Source organism: Anoplophora glabripennis, unplaced genomic scaffold, assembly GCF_000390285.2.
Source record: "Anoplophora glabripennis isolate ALB-LARVAE unplaced genomic scaffold, Agla_2.0 scaffold2, whole genome shotgun sequence".
Taxonomy (NCBI): domain Eukaryota; kingdom Metazoa; phylum Arthropoda; class Insecta; order Coleoptera; family Cerambycidae; genus Anoplophora; species Anoplophora glabripennis.
This window is the reverse complement of record NW_019416325.1, coordinates 2,643,639-2,665,536: the sequence shown is the minus strand read 5'-3', so window position 1 is coordinate 2,665,536 and position 21,898 is coordinate 2,643,639. Positions and strand designations below refer to the sequence as shown.

The 21,898-nt window shown below is 30.1% G+C and overlaps 6 protein-coding genes across 10 annotated transcripts in view; 4 read left to right on the top strand and 2 right to left on the bottom strand.

Annotated features, from left to right (window-relative positions):
* Positions 1–433: 433 nt before the first annotated feature.
* Positions 434–5,152, top strand: LOC108916946 (protein C12orf4 homolog). The gene is made up of 9 exons (XM_018723301.2): positions 434–821; positions 1,889–2,034; positions 2,174–2,355; positions 2,912–3,136; positions 3,757–3,948; positions 4,002–4,111; positions 4,334–4,686; positions 4,884–5,009; positions 5,064–5,152. Exons 1-9 carry the CDS (start codon positions 677–679, stop codon positions 5,145–5,147), a joined length of 1,563 nt encoding a protein of 520 aa, XP_018578817.1. The 5' UTR covers positions 434–676; the 3' UTR covers positions 5,148–5,152.
* A 113-nt stretch (positions 5,153–5,265) lies between these two features.
* On the bottom strand, positions 5,266–8,506 carry LOC108916945 (protein unc-50 homolog). 4 transcript variants are annotated; one of them, XM_018723300.1, is made up of 6 exons: positions 8,418–8,506; positions 6,398–6,608; positions 5,980–6,045; positions 5,805–5,925; positions 5,615–5,751; positions 5,266–5,549 (listed from the first exon to the last, which is right to left on the bottom strand). In XM_018723300.1, the coding sequence occupies exons 2-6, from the start codon at positions 6,582–6,584 to the stop codon at positions 5,311–5,313; spliced, it is 750 nt and encodes a 249-aa protein (XP_018578816.1). In that variant the 5' UTR covers positions 6,585–6,608; positions 8,418–8,506; the 3' UTR covers positions 5,266–5,310. The 4 variants fall into 4 exon arrangements, with proteins under 4 accessions (XP_018578816.1, XP_018578815.1, XP_018578814.1 ...); XM_018723299.2 differs by lacking the exon at positions 8,418–8,506 and adding an exon at positions 6,747–6,984; XM_018723298.2 differs by lacking the exon at positions 8,418–8,506 and adding an exon at positions 6,762–6,984.
* Positions 8,440–10,885, top strand: LOC108916944 (retinol dehydrogenase 13-like). The gene is made up of 4 exons (XM_018723296.1): positions 8,440–8,657; positions 8,941–9,303; positions 10,150–10,272; positions 10,451–10,885. The coding sequence occupies exons 1-4, from the start codon at positions 8,540–8,542 to the stop codon at positions 10,783–10,785; spliced, it is 939 nt and encodes a 312-aa protein (XP_018578812.1). The 5' UTR covers positions 8,440–8,539; the 3' UTR covers positions 10,786–10,885.
* Positions 10,886–11,621: 736 nt separating this feature from the next.
* LOC108916635 (R3H domain-containing protein 4) lies at positions 11,622–14,144 on the top strand. The gene is made up of 4 exons (XM_018722934.1): positions 11,622–11,851; positions 11,911–12,074; positions 12,437–12,862; positions 12,921–14,144. The coding sequence occupies exons 1-4, from the start codon at positions 11,772–11,774 to the stop codon at positions 13,031–13,033; spliced, it is 783 nt and encodes a 260-aa protein (XP_018578450.1). The 5' UTR covers positions 11,622–11,771; the 3' UTR covers positions 13,034–14,144.
* Positions 14,145–16,468: 2,324 nt separating this feature from the next.
* LOC108916919 (TBC1 domain family member 22B) lies at positions 16,469–18,918 on the bottom strand. Its single transcript, XM_018723250.2, has 3 exons — positions 18,826–18,918; positions 18,630–18,769; positions 16,469–18,576 (listed from the first exon to the last, which is right to left on the bottom strand). The coding sequence occupies exons 1-3, from the start codon at positions 18,885–18,887 to the stop codon at positions 17,372–17,374; spliced, it is 1,407 nt and encodes a 468-aa protein (XP_018578766.1). The 5' UTR covers positions 18,888–18,918; the 3' UTR covers positions 16,469–17,371.
* Positions 18,919–19,162: 244 nt separating this feature from the next.
* Positions 19,163–21,898, top strand: part of LOC108916918 (tetratricopeptide repeat protein 39B) — a 12,500-nt gene continuing 9,764 nt past the window's right edge. The window contains exon 1 of one of the 2 annotated variants that reach the window (XM_018723246.2): positions 19,163–19,239. The gene's annotated coding sequence lies outside the window, so the exon portion shown is untranslated. Of the gene's footprint in view, positions 19,240–21,336; positions 21,568–21,898 lie in introns of those variants that run through there. The other variant, XM_018723245.2, reaches the window with a different exon arrangement.

Here is a 21,898-nt window from a genome sequence, read left to right as displayed (position 1 = left end):
AACCGAAAATATGAAAATTTATCATATTTTGCATAAAAAAGGTAGGTACTCTTGTTAGATTTTAATAGCATGAGCCGTTTTCTAGTAAAATTCATTTCAATAATTCATTGCTCAAAAATTCCTACTGCAAAATAAATGTATCAAATTTCATATTTCCACATTTTTACATACTCCAATTTTGAGTACTTATTTCGTTAACACCTTGTATATTAATTTTATTACTTTCTTGGTTTTCTTAATTAATAGACATTCGCTTTAAAGTTACTTTCGTTTTTGCTTTGGTTCTTCATCTCAAATCTAGTGAATTTGACAATTCATTTGAAATAAGTATCATGGAATACGTCATTCGATACGAAAAATGGCAAACGTAAGGAATATATTGGAAAACCGCTTCTACATTTTTGACACAAATCCTGTATTTTATTCACCTGAGATCTCGGTTAATCTCACTTAGTGAATGGTGATTAGCAATGGGCCAACAACTTATTAAACAGAAATCCTGGTTAACAGGAAAACGCAAGCAACCAACTACCGGACCAGAAGAAGATGACGAAATTTAACCTTAAATTTTAAATTTGTTTATGTTACAATAATAATAACAAATAATACAACTAGAATTTAGAACATTTATTGTCACGTTTTATGTTAAATCTCACAGTGATGTAATCCAGTAAAAATGGCACACTTACGAAAAACGTTTATTTATATCAACAGTGAATTTGCATTTGAATCCCATATTGTTATACCACTTGAAGATTCTGTAGAAGAACTAGTACATATAATGATGATAAAACATGATTTACCAATATACGTGGAAACTGGTAATATAGTATAGTATACATACCGCCACACATACAAAATCAGTCGTTGTATAACAAAAGGATAAAAGCATAAAAAAATATGAAATTAAGTGTTTAAAAATAGTACCACAGTTTACTAGAGAATACATAAGTAACTGTATTAGTTAAAAATCAAATGAAGTGTTATCATCCTTTTGTCACAATGGCGTAGAATATAAAGAACTGTATTTTAGGTCAAGCTGCATATTTTTATAAAAGAAAAAGTGAAAAAATTCTTTAGAAATTATTTTATTAACATGCTATGCCATTGTATTTATATTTTAATAAAAGCACATAAATACCAAAATTTGGGGGGAAAAGCTTATAAAAATGGTCTATTTTTGATTATAGAAATCTGTATCCCTGACATTTCAGTACTAAAATGCTACAAATTAATGAAACATTTGCAGTTATTGAATTTTTATTTTTCCAATTCATGTAATAAATTTTTTGCATCAAAAATTTGTTATGATCTGTTTTAAAGGAGATCGAAGTATACAGTTTTTTTCAATAGAAAAATTCCTAAGACTTATTTTTACCCATAAAAAATTATTATTAAGCTCGATAACTGAAATTGTTCAATTAAAAATATGGAAAATGTATTTATTATCCTGTTTGCTTTGGATTTCTTTTGAAAGCAAATTAAAAACTTTTTAATTTATTTTTTTATTAAAACCTAATTTCTTTTTGTTGTCAAACTTTATTAGCAATTTCTCTATTCAAAATCTGACTACAAAGTTTGATGAGAAAGTATGAAGTACCTACTGATTTCTATTTCTTCTAAATCTTTCACCAATCCAGAGAATATTAAATTGCTTAAGGTAAAATTTAAACATTTTAAATATTGGAATTAAGCAGTAATTACATATTAAAAATAACTGTTACTGATCACTTCTTCAGAATTAACTTTGTTGAACTTCTTTAAATTAAAAAGGATAGTGAGCTTTAATAATTAAAAATAAATTCAAACGTTAGTGACATATTACTGTTTTTTATTCTTTATTCTAGTAAAAAAAAAATTAAATTGAAATATAACTATTTTTTTTAAGATCTCATCGAAGATTTATTGAATTTTATTAATGATAGGAGCATTGAGTATTACAACGAAGAAATATCACAGATTGTAGATGACGCCAAGCAAAACAAAGTTAGTATAGAGGATGTCACAAAGGAATGGGAAAAATTAATGAAGGAGGTATTAGTATAACCCTACAGGGTGTAACAGTGATGTTGCAACAAACGTTATTGTTACATATTAACAATAAAAGTTTGTCACAATATCAGTATTATACTCCGCATACATAAAAAAAGACATTTAATATGCAATATTCAAGGAAATGACTGAATATGGAGAGCGTAGGTGTGCCTCAGACGAGGAATTATTTGCTACAGCTTACCATAAAATGGTGCATTCTCCAGCATTGGAAACAATGTTACAATTGGAACATATGTATTCCAAGACTGTGATACAGAAAACTTATGAAAAGAAACATTTCATACAGAACTTGTCTGAAAGGTATATTTAATCTTGCAAATATAATCTATAATACAGGGTGTGTTTTAAATAGGGGTTTTCCTTTTGACCCGATGTAGAACTTAACAAAATAAGCGTATTTTTCAAATAACGTTTTTTCAAAATCTGAAAAATAATCGAAACGCCATTTGAAATAATTCAAATACATCCCTATGAAAATTTGTATCTTCATATTCAATTTATGTAAGAGTAGCTTATAATTTCAATAAAACAATTTAGAAATTAGTTATGTTATAATACACTTGTTTCCTTTTCCCTTTTCATTTTGTTGTAATCAGTGAGATTTTATAAAAGTAGTAGTAATATTTGGGTTTTAAACAATACACTACATAATTTTATTTGTTAAAATTATGCTACAGGTTGCACAAGATGTTTTTGGAAGCTATGATAGCTTCCAAGGTTGTGAGGTTAATAGCTATGAAAACTTTAATGTATAAGAATGAAGAAATGTTAATTGAAAATCGTTCATACTTTCTGAGTTCTATGTTGTATTAAAAGAAATATTCCAAGTAAAAAAAACACTGTATAACACTTTTAGACAAAGTCAGGAAATGAATGATGCCGTGGACCGATTAGAAAAAGATATGACAGAATCAAAAATCAATGAATTAGTGGCTAAACATTATGAAGCTCATGCATTACTTCAGGGTAAATTAACAAGTGAATTGGATACTATAAAAGAAGCCCAAAGAAGAGAATATAGGGAATGGTTAATGCAGATGCTTGAAGAAAATCAGACCAATAGCTCATTACCAACTCCCAAGTATGTTATGTATGTGTATACAGGGTGTCCCATTATTCTTAAGTCGATGAGGAGTTTTAACTAAACTTACTCCGATTATGCTTCGTTTAGCCACTAGAGGGCGCCAAAGTTCGTAAAATTTGTTGTATTGTGTTTGGTATTTATGCATGATGTCCTTTTCATAGTTGTAGCTAGGAAATGGGGAGGGGACTGAGCAGACATACTAATTTTTTTAACAGGTGGTCTTGCAACTTTGTACTTAATGTGATCGAAAATTTTTGATAGTCGTAAGTTTAGTTAAGACCTCTAGAACCGTGTACACAAAATAGGATACCCTGTAACAATGTAACAAAAAGCCATAGATCTTTATATTTTGAGGCAAGGCCTGCTGTGATTATTATAACCCCAAAGAAAAAAAAAATACTGAAAATTTGACACATGCATGCTTAATCAGGACCCTTCAAAATGCTTATGTCTTTCATAAAAAAAATTTCATGCAATATTTAACTAGCTAGGTGTTCAAATTCCATTTGAAAAGCAGTATTCTGATATCTATTATAAATAACTATTTTAAAATAAGGTTTATATTATTTATTTAATGATTTTCAAATTGATGATTCAAAAAATCTTATTTTTTTAAGTTCGCCCTTAGCACCGGTCGTTACTGAAGTCGTTATACCGAATCGAACTTTTGATAACAGATTGGCAGATGCTCCTATATTAGAAGAAAGTTTTACAATTCATTTAGGATCTCAATTAAAACAGATGCACAACATAAGAGTTCTATCTGCCAACGTTATGGATCTGTGCGCAGTTGAAGATAGTAAACAATTGTGAGTATTGCGTTTTACATAAACGTGTTACCGTAATGCACTGATTTGATTAGATCTGAACCCACTCCACAATTACTCCAAACGGCACTAGCTCTTTATTCCAATGATCTGTCGGGGCTGGTACTAATGACGGATAATAAGATAGGATCGAGAGTAACTCAAGGTATGACATATTGACATATTTGGTTGACATATTATTATTAATTATATATCACTAGTCTGATTTAATCAATCTTTATAAAATATCTTCCGAGAAATATGTATGTATGTAGTAAATGTGAATTTTTCTTAATTTAATAAAATTTCAACATTTAAGCTGGCTTTAAATGATCTGAAATTATCACAAGAACTTAAAATATACCTCGTCTATGTGTATTGTATTTAGAATTTCAGGATATTTGTCAAAGGACAACTGAATTTCATTTTCCACATATCGAAGATCAGTTAGATAAAATTTCGAGCATTGCTCAACATTATCTGAGGAGTAATGAAAAACACGAAAGTAGGAGTGCTCATAGCGAGCTTCTTCAACCTGGTGATTTCTACATGACAAAGCATTCTAACTTGGCTCAAGTCCATGTTATCTTCCACATGGTTTCCGATGAGAGTCTTAGGGGTAGTGAAATAAATAGTCGTCATCCAGTCGTCCTGGGATTGCGAAATATCCTTAAAACTGCTTGTTCTAATGACATCACTTCCTTGACTGTACCCTTGTTACTGCAGTATGATATGACAGAAGTACGTAAATGAATTAGAAATGTATAAAATTATATAGGATGTTCTGTATACAAACTCTACAAGCTGATATCTTTAAAGCCAAGTTTATTTTTAATTTTTCCGACTTAAAAATTGATTTTAAAGGATATTCTTTTGGTTTTCAAGATATGGGGCTGGTAAGTTTGAAACGGAACACCCTGTATAGAGAACATTTTTAGGAAATGACCATCTCTTGGTGTGAGAAAAGGGCAGAGTTGGTTTTTAAGTGCGTAAAAGGGTTTATGATTGAAATGGCATCATGTGGTGGCTCAGATTTAAAAAATTTGCAGTTTATGTTGCCTCAGGTAAGTTTTCTTATTAACATTTATATTTTTTTTATTTACCAATATTTATTTTAGGGTATTTCGAACCAAGTATTTCAATCCATGACTGAGATGCTTCCGCGGATATTTAAAGTATCCAATCCAAAGATACTAAAATAAAAAAATGACTTTTGTTCCAACTGTACGATACCTTTTGGGTTAATATTAATAGAAAATTTTAATCATGATTTATTAAAGAAAAACTGTATTTAGTAAAAATAATGTACCTTATATTTCTTATTAATATTATATATGTATAAAATAAATAATTACAAATTAACATTTATACGACTCGAAACTTATAAAAATGCATTAAAGCTTGTGTTATATTAAAACCACTCACTAAACTAATAATGTAAAAAATTATAACAAGAGGTAGCGGAGATATTATTAAATGAGTATGTCTTAAGAACTGAAGTGAGCTGTAACCTAAAAATGTTATGTACATATAATATAAGACAGCTACTAGCCAAAATGTGTTGCCAAGTAGCCTTGATAGGAACCACTCATTACTAATTAAACCTAAAACAAAAAAAAATTAAATAAATATACAACATATTAAAAAAAAGAGAAAATATTTTTCTTACCGTTATAAAAAAATAATTGAAAAAAGTGCAACAGAATCAAAGGAGGGAAGTATGCATTTAAATGAACATCAAACGAGTATCCCCACTCTACATCTTGGATTTCATTTGGATTTCGAAAATATTTGTTTAGTAAAAACCTACAAAACAAAAACAATATAATGAAAACATATAAACTGACAAATAAATTTACCAAAATATCGTCGCAACAATCAGACCTACTCCTATGCAGTCCACAAAAACTGTGTATAATAAGAAATGTATAAACTGTAAAAAACTCAATTTCAAAACTATTGCAAATCCAACGGACGTAACTAGAACAAAATTAAATTAATAAAGTTACATTATAATACGGAATTTATACACACTGCAAAGCCATGCTGCAAATAATACTAGAAACGCTGGATCATCACGTGCAAACTGAAATTTGGATTCTGCAAAACAGGAAAATTTCATTATACATACCATCATGACTTGTTTTGTTATAATAATAGATCTACCGTATTTAAAAAGAAATTATTATAGCAACCATTAAGTATCCATAGAACGTAGGGGTTTCATTTGCTCAAAACATAATTTTGAATAAAAATAAAGTAACTCAAAATAACGGAGTAAAAGGAGTAGAAAAATGATTTACTTATGAAATTAGTCCGTCTGTTTTACTTATGTCCAATTTACTGCTGCTAACACTAATGTGGAGTGAATTAATTTTACAAAATTGTTATACGGTTTTCTAATGTACTTAACGACGATTAAAAATATAGTCCTTACTATTAAAGTGCTTACGTTTTCTGTATTGAAAATTCCTATATACTTTTTGTGGAGCAGTGAAGAGGTACAACATTTGCCAAAACGCAAATTCAAAATCCATTTGATCAAATTTCAACATTCTTCTTAAATATTTGTATCTTTTTGTGGCTGCAGACATACAATCGCGCTGTGTTACAGGAACTGGTATTGAATTTGCAGTCATTTTTGTAGTTTAGTGTCGATATTTCTAAAAATAATAAAAAATGTATATATTAATGTCAACAAATTATTACATTTATTACAATTTTAGAACCTAATACTACTTGTTGTTGCTAAATATTAAGTATATCCATGAAATAAGTATCTAAAAATATATAATATATACTCTCTGCACATTTACTCTTCGTTTGAGAACGATGAGAACTAAATAAAATATAAAATAAGAAATTTGAGGTTAGGTGGACCTCCGTATTCTATCACAATCACATCAATAAGCTGTTTTCAAGTAGAGGGTAGAGGTGTGTCACTCATGAACGACCGGTTCGCAGAAAACTGAAGAACCGGTTGGTCGGGTTGGTAGACTCGCCTGTCTATGTCGTCTGTTTCGTTCCGAGTCGTTCATCGGCTAATCGGAATCAGAACTACGTCAATGATTCATTGAATAAACCGAGTTACCGAGTTCATTTTTTTCAGTACTTTATTATATGTATTATATATGTATAATATAAGGGGTTTTCACTTTATTAAAAGTTTAGAAGTTTCCAGCGTTTTAAATAAACGGAATTGTCAGAAAAATATTAATAGAATATACTTTATTTCATTAAGTAAATTTTGCTATCCTCGTAATGAAATAATACGAAAATCGAGAAAAAAGAGGCGACTTTGATCCCAGATAGATATATCCGAAAAACAAACAAATTGTTCTCTGTCGGAAGTCTGAACCAAAACAAAGCTCATGTTGGTGACTGCCGACTGGTGTAGGAATTGATGATAATATTGATTATTGATATTAGAAACAGTAAAACCACTTCACTGACTTCACTTCGAGATCATCGAGATGTTTGTTATATGACGTAGGCCAGATAACTTTAATGGAATCATTAAGGGTTTTTTGGCGAGCCAAACCACATCAAACCCGGTTAGCTCGAGTTTGATTGTGTTAAGAGTTTGAGTTAACATTTGACAGAACTCGCAAAAATTCTTTTGGTTTGGATATCTAATCAATAATAAAATCGTAACCTATAATCTATGATAGTGCTCGTAGCTCAAGTTGTTTGATTATTTCTTATATACTATAATTCTTATTCCTAATCTGAAATGCACATCCATGAAATAACGTTAATGTATAGATGGTTATTAAATCAAAATGGGTTTACCTTTTCACAAATATCTATTCCCACGTAAATGTATCGTCAAAAAGGAAGTTAATAAAGATCTATACAGTACAATATAGAATATGCATATCTACGATTAAAGTTATTTGGATCCTCGATTACTATTTTTTTATTATCAATTTTAAATATTTACTTTGTATTTTTTGCAAAGTTAATCCATTATCAATTTTTTTTTATTTACAACTTATACCTATCCAAACCTCTACGAAACAGAAAATAAATAAACAAAGATAGAAATATTAACTTAATATCCAAACCAACCCACAAGTCCGGTTTGATGGTTAGGCAAACTCTGCCAAACCGGGTTAACTACATTTCTCGCCAAAACGTCAAACCTCAACAAACTATAGTTAACCGGGTTAGCGGTTTTCTCGCCAAAAAACCCTTATTATTATTTTTGCGATTGTCATGTTTACTGAGTCATAATTATAGCATGGGTTATTCAAAATTGTAATATATATTGTTTAATTTAATGTATATGTATATATGTGCCTAATTATTTTTCATTATGCAATTTATTTAAATACATTATAAATTAATAAAATTATTAAATTAGTCTGACTGTTTCCGTAGACGTCATTTAATTAAATGCACAAAAAAAACTGTGTCTAGTCTGGAATATTTTAAAACGCAACACAACAAATGTAAATTAAACAATTTACCTTTTACAACTTTTACTCCCACTCTAAATCTAGCGGTATCTCGTCCACTTAAATAATATATACTTCATTCGGTCATTTGGTTGAAGTTTATTTAAGCAATTATTTGTCTAAGATCCATAAAAATGGGATTTTTTAGTGCAAAATGTACATCTTTAGCAAGATTAGATGGAAAGACTGCCATTATCACCGGTTGTAATACTGGAATAGGAAAATGCACAGTGCAAGATTTCTTTTCAAGAGGTAGGTTTAGTTGTAAAATAGCAAACTCGGTGTATACATCCACAATTCAGTGGCGGAGTAACATATAATCCAAGGCAATTAATAAAATAGCACTACCGGAACAATTTGAGCTTACAATTATATTTTTAAATATTCCGCTGTAACAGTATGTTCATATTTAACAGAAAAAGTTTATATATTAATTTCGATTAGGTATTAAGGAATATCTTTTTTTATAATTTTGAAAATCACGTCAAATATAACATTAGTTAATGTGAACATAATTTACATTGTTAAATTCTAGGTGGACGTGTTGTAATGGCCTGTAGAAATTTGGAGAAGGCCAATGAAGCAGCAGAGAGTATCAAAGAGGACTGTAAAAACAAAGAAAATTTGGGGGAAATTGTCGTCACTGAATTGGATTTGTCGAGTTTCAAATCAATAAGGAATTGTGCTAGACGTTTACTGAGCACAGAAAAAAGAATTGATGTATTAGTAAATAATGCAGGTGTAATGATGTGTCCTGAAACTAAAACTGAAGACGGTTTCGAACTCCAGTTTGGAACAAACCATTTGGGACATTTTTTATTAACTTTGTTACTTCTGCCTAAAATTTGTCAAAGTACACCCGCTAGAATCGTCAACGTTTCTTCCACGGGTCATACAGGTGAATTCAATAGACCATTTAGTGTGATGCACATACATATATTTATTAAAATGGCTTGTGTATACAATACATTTCTCAGTGAAAAATATTTAGATCTAGATTCGTCTACAGTATAATTACTCAATTTCGTATTTAACTTATGCATGTGTAATAATTAGGTACTTATAAGTACATCTTTCAGCCAAAATAATAGAAACTGTTCGGCTACATACACTATTACACATATTGGACATAAAAACTAGGTCATATGATAAAAAATTTATTCGAAACTTGTTTTCAATGTTGTCAAAACAATGTGATATTTAAGATTATATTTTAGGCGTTATTTTTTAAATCCAAAGTACATGCGGTCGCCTACTATTTGGTTAATGTGATATCACTACTAAAATGGTCTGTTAAACAAAACAGAGGGTGATTCTTGGGGCTATATGAAGCATATATTAATATATATATTATATGGAATATCATATCAGAAAAAATCAATTGATTAATCACAATTTTACTTTGTTCCATATTTCGGCTGTTATGTAGAAATTACAGATACATACTCCGCGTTGAGCCACCCTGTGCCGCAATTCAATGGCGTGCCAAGCGGATCACCCGAGACATGTGTGAGCCGCTGCCTCAGAATGCTTTTCACGTTCACGTTACATTAGCATACTGTTGCCTTTGTTATCGTGCGGATATTGGGTAATAATTCCTATCCGTTGGTATTCATGGTGGTGTATTGGAGACAATTTAATTTGTTGCTTTTTAATAAATAATGCGTACGCCTATGTTCCGCGGTTCAGTTCTGACAACCTTAATTATTAGTATTTAATTATATTTAATTACATTACGTTGTAGGGTGTAAAATGGATTTCAATGATTTGAATTGGGAAACAAGAAAATATAGTTCATTTCAGGCCTATAAACAAAGTAAATTAGCAAATGTTTTATTTACTAAGGAACTCGCACGTAGACTTAAAGGTAAATAATAATAAGTAACACAATGTTTCCTATCCTTTCAAAGTATGTTAAAAATTGTCACTTTAGACAACTAAATATAAGAAACATTATATTTAGCCGGTCATAGCTTTACTTATAAAACAATTAATTTTGTACAATAGAGTATGTGATATTAGTTTACATTATATTTTTATTTTAGAAAATAATATAACGGGAGTTAACGTATATAGTTTGCATCCAGGAGTAATCAAAACAGAGTTAGGACGCCATGTAAGGCTTTCAATCCCTTGGGGATTACATTGGTTATTGAATACCATGTCTTTGTTTATGAAAACTCCGGAACAAGGCGCACAAACCACAATTTATTGTGCTGTTGATGAGAAATGTGCTAATGAAACTGGCTTGTATTATGCTGAGTGTGAAAGTAAAGAACCATCTGCGGAAGCCAAAAATGAAGAAGCCGCAAGGAAACTTTGGGACGTCAGTTTGAAGCTAGTTGGTTTAGAAGATAATTTTTTTAATCTTCAGAAATAATTCTAATTTAAACATTATATTATGTGTGTACTAGGTGTACCGTTTTAATCGAAAGAGGCTAATATTTTGGAAACTATTTATACAAAATAAATAATTCAAATACAAACTGTAGCGTTTTTCAATCGTCATTTATATCAAATGAAATTATGATTTTTAATATTTCTAATTCCCTCCTGGATTCGAGTTTAACGGCGCCCATGATGAAGTTCATCGTTTTTCTTCCGTGTAGTTGAAGGTCATTTTAACTTTTAACATATAGTTCAATCAGTTCTTAGGAGCAGTGATTTCACAACTGTACAAATGAAAATAAGAATAAGCTTATTTTAGTTCTGTGCTAATTATTAACTTTGTACCTTGACTGCTTTCGTTTCGTATAGTATGAGACGCCAGAGCGAAAAGTTTTTAGATGCTAAGTGCAGTGCAACACACTCATGTCTAAATGAACGGATTTTTGTCCAGTCAGTCAGGCGTTGTCGGTGACGTGACATTCATTATATCTACTTTCGAGAGATGCTGACATATTTTATGTTTAAAAAGCGAAGACAATAATAGCTCTTGCGTAATAATCTTTGCCATCGATATTTTTACATTACATTACAATACAATATAATCTCAAATTTTTTCTGAGATTTCAAAACACCAAAATTAGGTACAGGGGAAAAGGGGAACAACCTAGAGTGATACACAGCCAGCAATATATTTATTAAATCGAACACAAAATTTTGTGATCTGAGTTAGGGTACACACCAGTACACACCTTCATCAAAACGAAAGCACATTTCGTGCACTGTCACTATCGTATATTGTATTGTTTTCTGCTCTTTCTTTTCTGTTGCTGTCGTTATCTGTGAAGTATTTTACGCCTATGATACAGTTTTGTGTTATGTTATAAAAATAAATATATGACGAAAGGTAGAATAATATTTTGTCATAAATTCCGAATAGGCGTTGAAAACATTTTATTTTGCAAAAAAAATTAAACAATAATGACAGTAATCAGGGAGAAACAGAATTATAATTATCCAAAAGCAAATTCAAATGCAGTATCAGACACCGAATCCTTGCAGTAAGTCCTTTTATTATGGTTTATTAAAACTCGGTATTTCAATATTGAAAATATTTTAGTCTGGGAAGTGTATCAGCAAGTGACACCGAATCTTTAAATGATGAGCCTCACTCTACAAATCAGCTCCGTGTGTATCGACCCCCATTTAGAATATCCCATTTGGAGGAATTGGTTAACATTAAAAAGGGTTCTGGTAAAAAAAAATTACGTCGATATCAAAATAGTAAGTTGAAAATCAGCTGAAAATTGACCTGACAGTACCAGTGGCTACTGCACAAGCTTCTGTTGTTTGAACGTGTTCCTTCTCCTTAACCTTCTTTTTTAAATAACTTCGTATGTCGCAATACATATGTTATTTGCTTCCTCTTATCCTCAACATTGTTTCATAAAATTCTGATTTAACTATAAAACCAAATTATATACCTAGTAACATTGTAATTTTATGCTAGACCTACAGCACTCGTCGAGAATTTATTTTGCTTTTCCACACTCGTGTAGCCACTAGCAAATATATGAAGAAAATTCTCAGTTACCCTATTAGTACTCTAATATAATTATAGCATTATGATAGGTTGATTGTTGTAGGATCTGTATTGCAAACATTAAACGAGGAAGATGAAAATGAAAATTTTATTGTCATAATGGAGTCGTACAAAAGTCCATTTGCGAGACTGTTGGAAGATTCAAATGCTTTGGAATATTGGAACACTTTTATAGAAAAATCAGAGGAGGAACAACTGAAAATAATCAGAGCTTTTTCTGATAAGTTCTGTGATAACAACTTGCAAAGTGTTCATAAAAGCAATAAACATGGAAGGTTATCCTCGAGAATCAGACATACTATTAAAATTAAGAAAAACTTGTCCTTAGAGGTTGTTAAAGGTCTCGAAGAAGACTTGATCAAATTTTTTAAAACTACGCCTCAAAACAAATATATTAGATCGCCCCAAACCAGTTTTGATAGGCTTCTCGTGCATGCTGCTGCGCAGTACCACAAGTTGAAGTCCATAAGTAAGTAATGTCTCATTATTTCTCTTAACTTTGTAAACTTGAACAATGCTACCTTCAGGTGTTTTGGACGAGGAGAAAGGGAAGCGGTCAGTCGAAGTATACAACACACATACTGATTGGACCCCTGCAGATTATTTCCTAGCGGATTTCATAAAAGAGTTGAGGAGATAATATATTACTCAACATTTTTATGTAATTTACTTATTTTATATATAGAGCATTCATTGTGTATGATTTATAAAATTTGGCTTTGTGTGTATGCACGTTACACAGATGGGCCTTGTTTAATCAGCGTCATTTGTTAATTAACATAAGTAACACATTATATTATAGAGTTGACCAGTAAGTTGATGCATAAACCGTGACGTTAATTTCAAATCAAATGTACCTTAATATGCATTATACAAAACTCAATGATTCGAGATATTTAAATTTTTGTGTTTTTTGAGTAATCTTCGTGTTATATATTTGTTAACGTTTTTATGTTCTACATTACAGTAATACAAGTTATGTAATAAAAATTGTGGCAAAAGTGTTGATATAAACAAAAATATGAGCTAAATTGAAATGAAAATATATTTTCAAAATTTCGTAACATTTTAAACGTACAAATAAAGTGGTTTGTACAATTAATGTAATAGCAAATTTTAGAGAAGTTACAATCTAGCGCATACTTTTATTATCCAACTTTTTAGTTTTAAAAAGTATTGTTTTTTGTTTCCATGTGTAGGCGAGATATAATGTCATATCTTGATTATCTTAGTGCTTTGCTTGATACTGGATTCAATGCTGAAAGGGGTGTAGTCCGGAGAGTACTTGTCTCCCACAATATCATTAGGTAAAAATCTTCAAAATATTGTGGTTCATCTGATTGCAAATCAGGTCCACTGTCACGCTCTCAAAGGAATATGTTGACTTACCAGTCAGTGAGTAGATTTTATTTATTGCATATTACGTTAAAATAAAATTGATATAAGAATTTTACTTCTAAATCCTATGCAGTGTGACTGCTAGTATGAGGATAGACAGAGAAAACATTTTAGTCTTTTTGTACCCCTTTGTAGGAATTCAATTATTTTTGCGCTATTTTTAAAAGACCTTTATTTTTATCACGTTTCTTTATTGGTCTATTATTATAATGTGATTCTGCACCAGAAATAATGTTTTATAATCGGATAAACTCAAAATGGTCAGAGCTGGAAAAAATACTTTCAAAATGTATTTAAAATACACATTACAAAATACTACTACGAAAGTATTTTAAAATACTTAAAAACAAACTACTTTGGCAAAGTATTTTAAATATAAATTACTTAGTATTTAAAATAGTATTTTAAGTATGTTGAATATTAAATACAGGGTGTTTCACATAAGAACCGACAAAGAATAAGGGTCTTTAACGCAACTTACCTTTATACTAATGCACCCCCTGAGAAGTTATAGGCCTTGAAAATGGGGTTTCAAATTTCCAAAAAAAAATCAATATCAGTTATACTCTCGGTTATACTTAAATCTAGAAAAACCGTATTTGGTACACAGTGCGAGTGTACCAGTCGCCAGTCATAATAGGCAAAAAGTTGGTTTTAGTAGGTATTTTGGGTATTTTAAATACTCAAGAGTATTTAATTACTTTTAGAAGATTTTAAATACTTTTTTAAAATACAAAATAATTTATTAAAGTACATATTTGGAATACAAAATATTTTTGCGGTTATAACAAAAGTATTTTCATTACAAAATACAAAATACTATTTTATATTTAAAATACTATTTGGAATTTTTTTGTCAAAATACTCCCAGCTTTGAAAATGGTAATTCTGTTTAACAAGGTCTGAACAAACCGAGTTCCACTTTATATTCCTATAAGACAAAATTAACAAATTGTTTTTAAATTTGCCCAGAAATTAATAATGAAATGTTATTTTTGTTATAGTCAAACTACGTCATATTGTACCTGATTCGTAATAAGTATAGTTTTAAAAATAAGCTGTAGTTTTGTTAGTTCAAATTCCCTTAAATAATTTTATTATGTTAAATGACTTTGTTATTCACTAAAGTGGTGTTATAATTTTGTCCAGGAGTAAATATACAGGATGTTTTGAGAAAATGTGTCAAAGATGATTATTTTAAATTCAGTTTTGGACATATCTTTTATGAAAGACAATATATTGCATTGAAATTTGGTACAAAGTTAATGCCGTTAGTTTTTGACAATTTGTAATTTGCTCCCTATGACTTTTCCCAGTGATATGTTAGTATGTAACACATGGTAATGAAACATGTCCTGCAATCTATACCTAATACACAAACGAGAAGAAATAAGCTCTTATCAAAAAAAAAAAAAAAATATATAAAAAAAGATACCTGGTAAAATTGATAGTGAAATTCAGCTGTTCTAATTTTGGATCTGGTAACCCTATCCAATAGAGCTTTTGAGGTAGCTAATTATGAGTATGAGCTTATTTTTTACCAAAAACATAGAGATCCGTAACAATACACAAAACAGTTTTTTGATTGCTGTATTTTTTTGTTAATAAATAATTAATTAATTAATTATTAAGCACCCTTTATATACAGGGTGTATTAGGCTGACATACTGTAAATTTTAAGGATAATAGAATATTAAAAAATTTAGATTATATTTCCTAGAAGTTATAGGCATTATCTTATCTGGACTGGGCTAATAATTTAATATATGAAAAATGTGCACTATAAATTATTTTTGGGACATATCATTATCTACGGATATTTGACTCTAATTCAGATACAAATGTTATACTTATTTATCCAAATGATAGGATGACACATAGATGTTGACAAGATTACAAAACAGCGCATTGTAAAAATTAGCTTTGCTTTCGTTTTGGCCAAAATGAAGTTAATTATGTCGGAACGACTTTTGTAAAAGAGTAGAGTAGAAAAATATTAGAGCATTAGTGAATGTTTTATGACTGAATGCAGTATATGTTACTTTTTTAGTTATAATTGCACTTCTAAGAGACGTTGCTAGTTTTCCAGTTGGTGGATGTATTTCGGAAGCACTTCTGAAACACTTCGATTTGAATTATTGCATTCCAATAACAAAACAACTTCTAAAGTATTATTTTTTTAATTCCCTGCCTTCTCATACATAATTATGTTGCTGTAGAGTGCATGTACTCTGGTCGGTTTAATTTTGGCATACCTAAAAGTAGAATACTAGAGAAATACTTGAGGAGTTCTCCCTAGCCAATTGGAAAACAACCGTTATATGCTTTCTGTATTTAGCTAGGAGGTATGTAAATATGTAAAATATGAAAACCAATAATAAATGGATGTTTATTTAATTTATGTTACTTTCTTTCATAAAATTTAACCCAATACACATTTTAATAATAAAAAAAAAACTAATTTCCTATTTATGTCAATATCAGTTTGTATGATATAATTTACCTTACTTGAAGATATGTACACAGTACTAAAATTGAATATATAGATATTTATTTTATACATAGATTTGGTGGTGTGAAGAATTTTCTTAAAAATTTTCAAAAAATCATAACAAGTTTTCACAGATTTAAACAGGTCAATGAACCTTTTTTAACGAATTTTAAGAAATCTTTAAATTATGTGTATCATTAATTTTGCGATTTTAATTGAAAAACAGAAGTCGAGAAAGCTTATTTTTTATATTTCGAAGCCACTAAGGAAATCATTACATCACTAAAGAACTCAAATGTAGATTCCTCTAAAGTATGGATGCAGCATTTAGATTATAAGCTTCCTTAAATTTTCTAAATGTGGATTACAATTTGACCATTTTAATTAAATTTCATGTAAATTTCTTTTAATCAAATTAAAAAAAAATGTAATTGTAAAAAGTGACGCTAGTTTAATTTTTTTATAACTGTTGGTCAGTCAGGGCTGGTGAAAATTAAAGCGGCTATATTTTGACAGGACCCATACCGTTCTGTAAAGGATAACTTCCAGTTCCACTTAGAATTCTACAAAAAGAAAATGTTGAATATGCAAAAAATTAAAACGGACTGCCTACACCGAGATCTCAAAAATTGATTATACATTTTCTTCAGTTTTACTTATTTAAATTTTAATTTCCTGTGGGCCTAGGAATCATCCTCTAAAAAACGCTGCATAATCAAAATATGACTTAAATTTTCGTGTTCGCCACTGCCATGGCCATTGCTTTTGATTCTTGGAATCTCTGGACACAAATACAGACATCCAAGTTTTTACCATAATTTGCAACCATTCATTTTGCATTTACTAATATTATTAAGTTTTGTATAGGTAATTAGAAGTCATAGACTGCTTTCGCCCAAATTTAAGAAGTATTAAAATTTATTGAAATCGTAATCTCAAATATCTCTTTAGATACAATATAAAAATATGAGAGGTCATGTATGTACATTAACATTACAAGGAAACAAAAACTAAAATATCCAAAATCCAATACAAAAATTTGAAACACTGAATATGGGATAAATACAACCAACGAACGAACGTAATCACTCAACTATCACCAGTATTACTTAGAAGATGATTTGGAGCATCGGCGAACATGACTTTCAGTTTATAAGCTTCTGCGACCAGCATGCTTATTTGTGAGCTAGTCCAAAACTGAGTGGGTAAATTTTGGAGTAATAACAGGAGTCCTTGGAAATCGTGTTCCTGCATAAGATCTTCTTTCCAATGCAAGAGGAAGGCAGCACATACGTACAGCTGAAAAGTTGCGAAACAATCGTTCTCGGCTAGATACGTATCCCACAGCCGAATGGTACATCTCAAGGGAAGTTCCCTCGTAAGTAAATTATTTAACCAACGAAACGAAAACTGCAGATAACTTACGTTGTGTTGTTTCAAATGTTTATGTAAAACTTCATCTACTCTTTTTATTAGTTCTTCAAGTTGTAACACTTTTTTCTGAATACCTATTTGTGCAAAAACATAATTATCTTGAATACCATCTAAGAATTTTGACAAACACCAGAATGAGTCCGCTTCGATTATTCTCAGTTGTTCCTGACTTAATGAGTCGACTTTGAATTTTTCAAATGGTTGATTATCAGGTATAAACTCCTGCAGGAACACTATATAAAACGGTGTCACTAAATCATTTATTCCTTGAACATAACCAGAAGCAGGATGGCGAATTGACCAAATAAATAATATTCGTTCGAACATGAGTTGTACTGTTTTTTGTTGAAACAACGGTATGGATGGGTTCATTCTTGGCACATCAATATTTATTTGGTGCTGAATATCACGATTGGTTTCATCATGTTCAGTGTAATAATATTTTTCTACTAGCGTCCAATAATCTTGACGTTTCCTTTCCAACACACCATTTCGTCTTTCTAGATTTATCGGTAAATATCCCGAAAGTAGACGCCAAGTGATACCTCGAACTTTTATGGGTATTCCTGACCAACTTAATTTGCTTAATTCTTGCAAAGATGGAGAATTTGAATTTTCAAGTAGTGCCTCAAACCGTTCCAACTTCGATTCATTATCTTCTTCTTGCAAGGGATTAAAGCAATGCAGCTGCCTAGGCCTGCCCGGTATTCGACTTATCCTAATGGGGTCAATTTCTTGAATAATACGAGGTTTCTCAGTGCATCTATCATTCGAGGACACATCTTGTTCTGTCGTATTACGATGACTATTTAGCACGTTTAGTGCCGCAGACTGCGACACTTTTTTTGAGATTTTTGTATCTGAAACAAATAGTTCCATTATAAATTGAAGTTCCAAATAAACAAATGCTCACTTTCTAGCGCCGAAATAATACAAAACTCGTCATCTTCCAAATCCCAAGCATCGCTAACAGATGCCTGAAAATCTTGAAAAGATGTAGATCCTGGTGTTTTACTTTTAGAATTACTTTTTGCATCACTCTTGGGGCTGGGTCTACAAAAATATGTTTTTGAATATAAGCTGACATACCAAACTTACTTTATATATACCTTCCAGGAACAGTTTTAATATTTTTCTTCCAAAAGGAAGCTCTATCGGTCTCCCCTTCCATTTAAAAAACTATATTGAGGATTCAACGAAAGCCATAATTTGAATAGATGAATTACTATTATTACTAGCAGTTAACTGCTTATTTAATTTTGAGCGATTGAGGTTAAGTTGATTTACAAATTTTGTATTTTATGGTACCTGACATATATGGGTACTTACGTCAACTCTCCAACATTTTAAAATGTCGAACTGTTTATGGTTTTCAGTTATTATTTAATTACATTAGAATTGTGGTGATTTTGTTGGTTGTTTTACAAATCAATAGTACATAGGTGATGGTAGTGCTTAGTTTTGACAGAAGAATAAGTTGAGATAAATAGGCTTCAAATCCACCACAATAACAATATAAACAGGTAAAGGTACCTATTTATTATTTATTAAAAGATATAGTGAATAATGTGTAATTTTAATCAATTCTGTACGTTTCATCATTTGCCAACGTAAGTACCAAAATCGCTTTAAAATATGTGTACACGTTTTTGACTTTTTGTAAAATACGGGACATGTTCTTAGTTATAAAAGGAAACACCTGCAGCGTTTTATAAAAATTGCTCAATTTCTTTACTTATTTGTTTCCTATTTTAAGTATTTTTAACTTAGTTTAAGAAGTGACCTATTTTACGTATCTAAAGAGTAAAGATTCCTGTTGTGATTTTTAAAGGTTTTAAATATAATCTATTAACATTTTTTCCGTTAATTTTTAAAATTCTTAAAAAAGGTAACAAATTTTGCAAAACAATATCTTTGCAGTTATCTTCTTAATTGGTGCACTCCTAGGAATCGCATAGTTACAAGTACATATTGCAGGATAATGGCATTTCGTATTTTTGTTTTCGTCTGTTCCTTCCTTTCAGGATTAATTTCTTGTGATTTTAACACTGTATAGAATTTTTGGATAATGATAAAATAATATATTCAGTATTTTATCATAAAATATAACCGAGGGGGCGCCGCGCCATATATCTGCACATGTCTTAATCTAGACTTAATTAATATCATTGTTTAAATACTCTATATATTTAAACAAGAGCTTAACTTTATTATTGCCTTTAAATATTAATTTAACAATTTAAAGATTACAGTGATATTAATTTGAGCATCATTTGACTGTGTAATTTTGTATTTAAAAGCTCACTTATCGTATAAAAATCTGTGTGTCTGTGTTCGTTCGCTTATCAAAGGTCTTTATGTAATAATGAATTTTTATGATCTGTAATCACTGAACACAAATAATAAAAATTTAAATTTTACAATTGGGTATTAAAGCGAAAAAATGCATTTAGAGATAACGTATCAATAATACCATACCATGAAAAGTTAATTTAAATTACGAATAACGATTAAATAACGTGATGAACAAAAAGTGGTGTTCAGCAAATTGATACTTAATTGCCCGTGATTCGCTACTTTATGCTGAACGCGACCAGAGTGGGTTCGTCTCGATCAAAAGCGTACCATAGAGCTCAACATATTAGGCTTATTACACACTTTGCGTCATATCTCGCTTACTATTAGAGACAACTTAAATTTTACCCCATTGCAATCCCAAAATGACATTATAACAAAGTATGTAATAATGTACCGAGATTTTCATGAAACAATTTATAAAACACAGCTTATGAACCAATCAGCTTGTAAATTTCGAGGTATAGTCTTTCAGAAGTCATTTAAACATATATAATAACGCCTATATAGTAATAAAATTTAATGAGTTTCATAAGTTTCATAGTTTTCTGTTAAAGGTAAAAAATTATAATAATTTGGGGGTTAAAAATGTTAGAATAATTTTAGAAAGATGGGAATTGCTACACTGCTTTGGCAAAAAGGATACCTAAATACCTGGTCTATTTACGAAAAACAGGATATTTGCAAGAAAATATGTATTACGATAATTAAAACTACTATTAGAGAGTAAAAAAAAATATTACTCAACATAAAATTGTCTATTACGAATCATCACTGTAGTTAGAGGTGTTTCAAAATCTTATGAGCTTTGACCATCATATGCGCAGAAACATAATTCCGACCGTCGCCTAAATTATTCTACGTCCTAAAAACATTACATCTATTATTCACAGTCCGATTACAAATATCATAATAAAATGCCCTATTATTTATTATTTTAATTTAAGCAATAAAAATATATATAACGAACGTTCGCCAGTTGACTTTATTGATGCCGATGCTCGAGCGCCTTAGTTCATTTCTGGTTGTAATGAGGCACGTGGTCTAATTCTGAGTCAATGTTTTCACAACGTGCTTATTAGAAGAATTATGCGGATACGCCTTTCGCGCATTTCGCGGCTCATGAGATTTTGAAACTACTCTAAGACAGTTGATAATAATTGTATATGTGCGTACTATTATTAGTTATCAATTACTTATTGTAATATTCCTTGAAGAAAAAGTTTAACGTCATTCGCAAATCATATTTTATAAGAAACTGGTTTATAGTTAGGTAGATGTTAGTTGCCAGTAAAAGTAAAAATATCTATTCAGTTAAAGTTTCATTATTAGTTTCCTATTTAATAATTTAATTAAAACGAATAATTTTTCTATGTTTAAATTGAAGCAGTAGTAATGTAGGATCATACTTAATTATAATAACCGATAACTTTTATCATTTCTGATTATTGTGAATATTGTAACTTGTTGTGATTGTTATTGTTAGTTTACTTTCGGTAAGTATCTAGTTCTATGAGTGAGTTCTATATTTTGCTTTGCACCGTGTAGTGTAATAAAATTTTGATATTTTTTTACCACTATAAGGCTATGTACCATGCAATGATCACTTTTTAATGACAATATAAAGATTAACGTTGAGGTCGTTGCGTAATAGCAAAGTATGTACATAAATTATTTGATTTGATGATATGATGAGTTTAGTTTGCTAATACAATTTTAGCAACGTACATTTATGCAATAATTAATTTCACATTAATTTTTCCCTGTCAGTCTAATGCACGCAGGAAGGAAACGGTATTACTACTATTATTATTATTATTATTATTA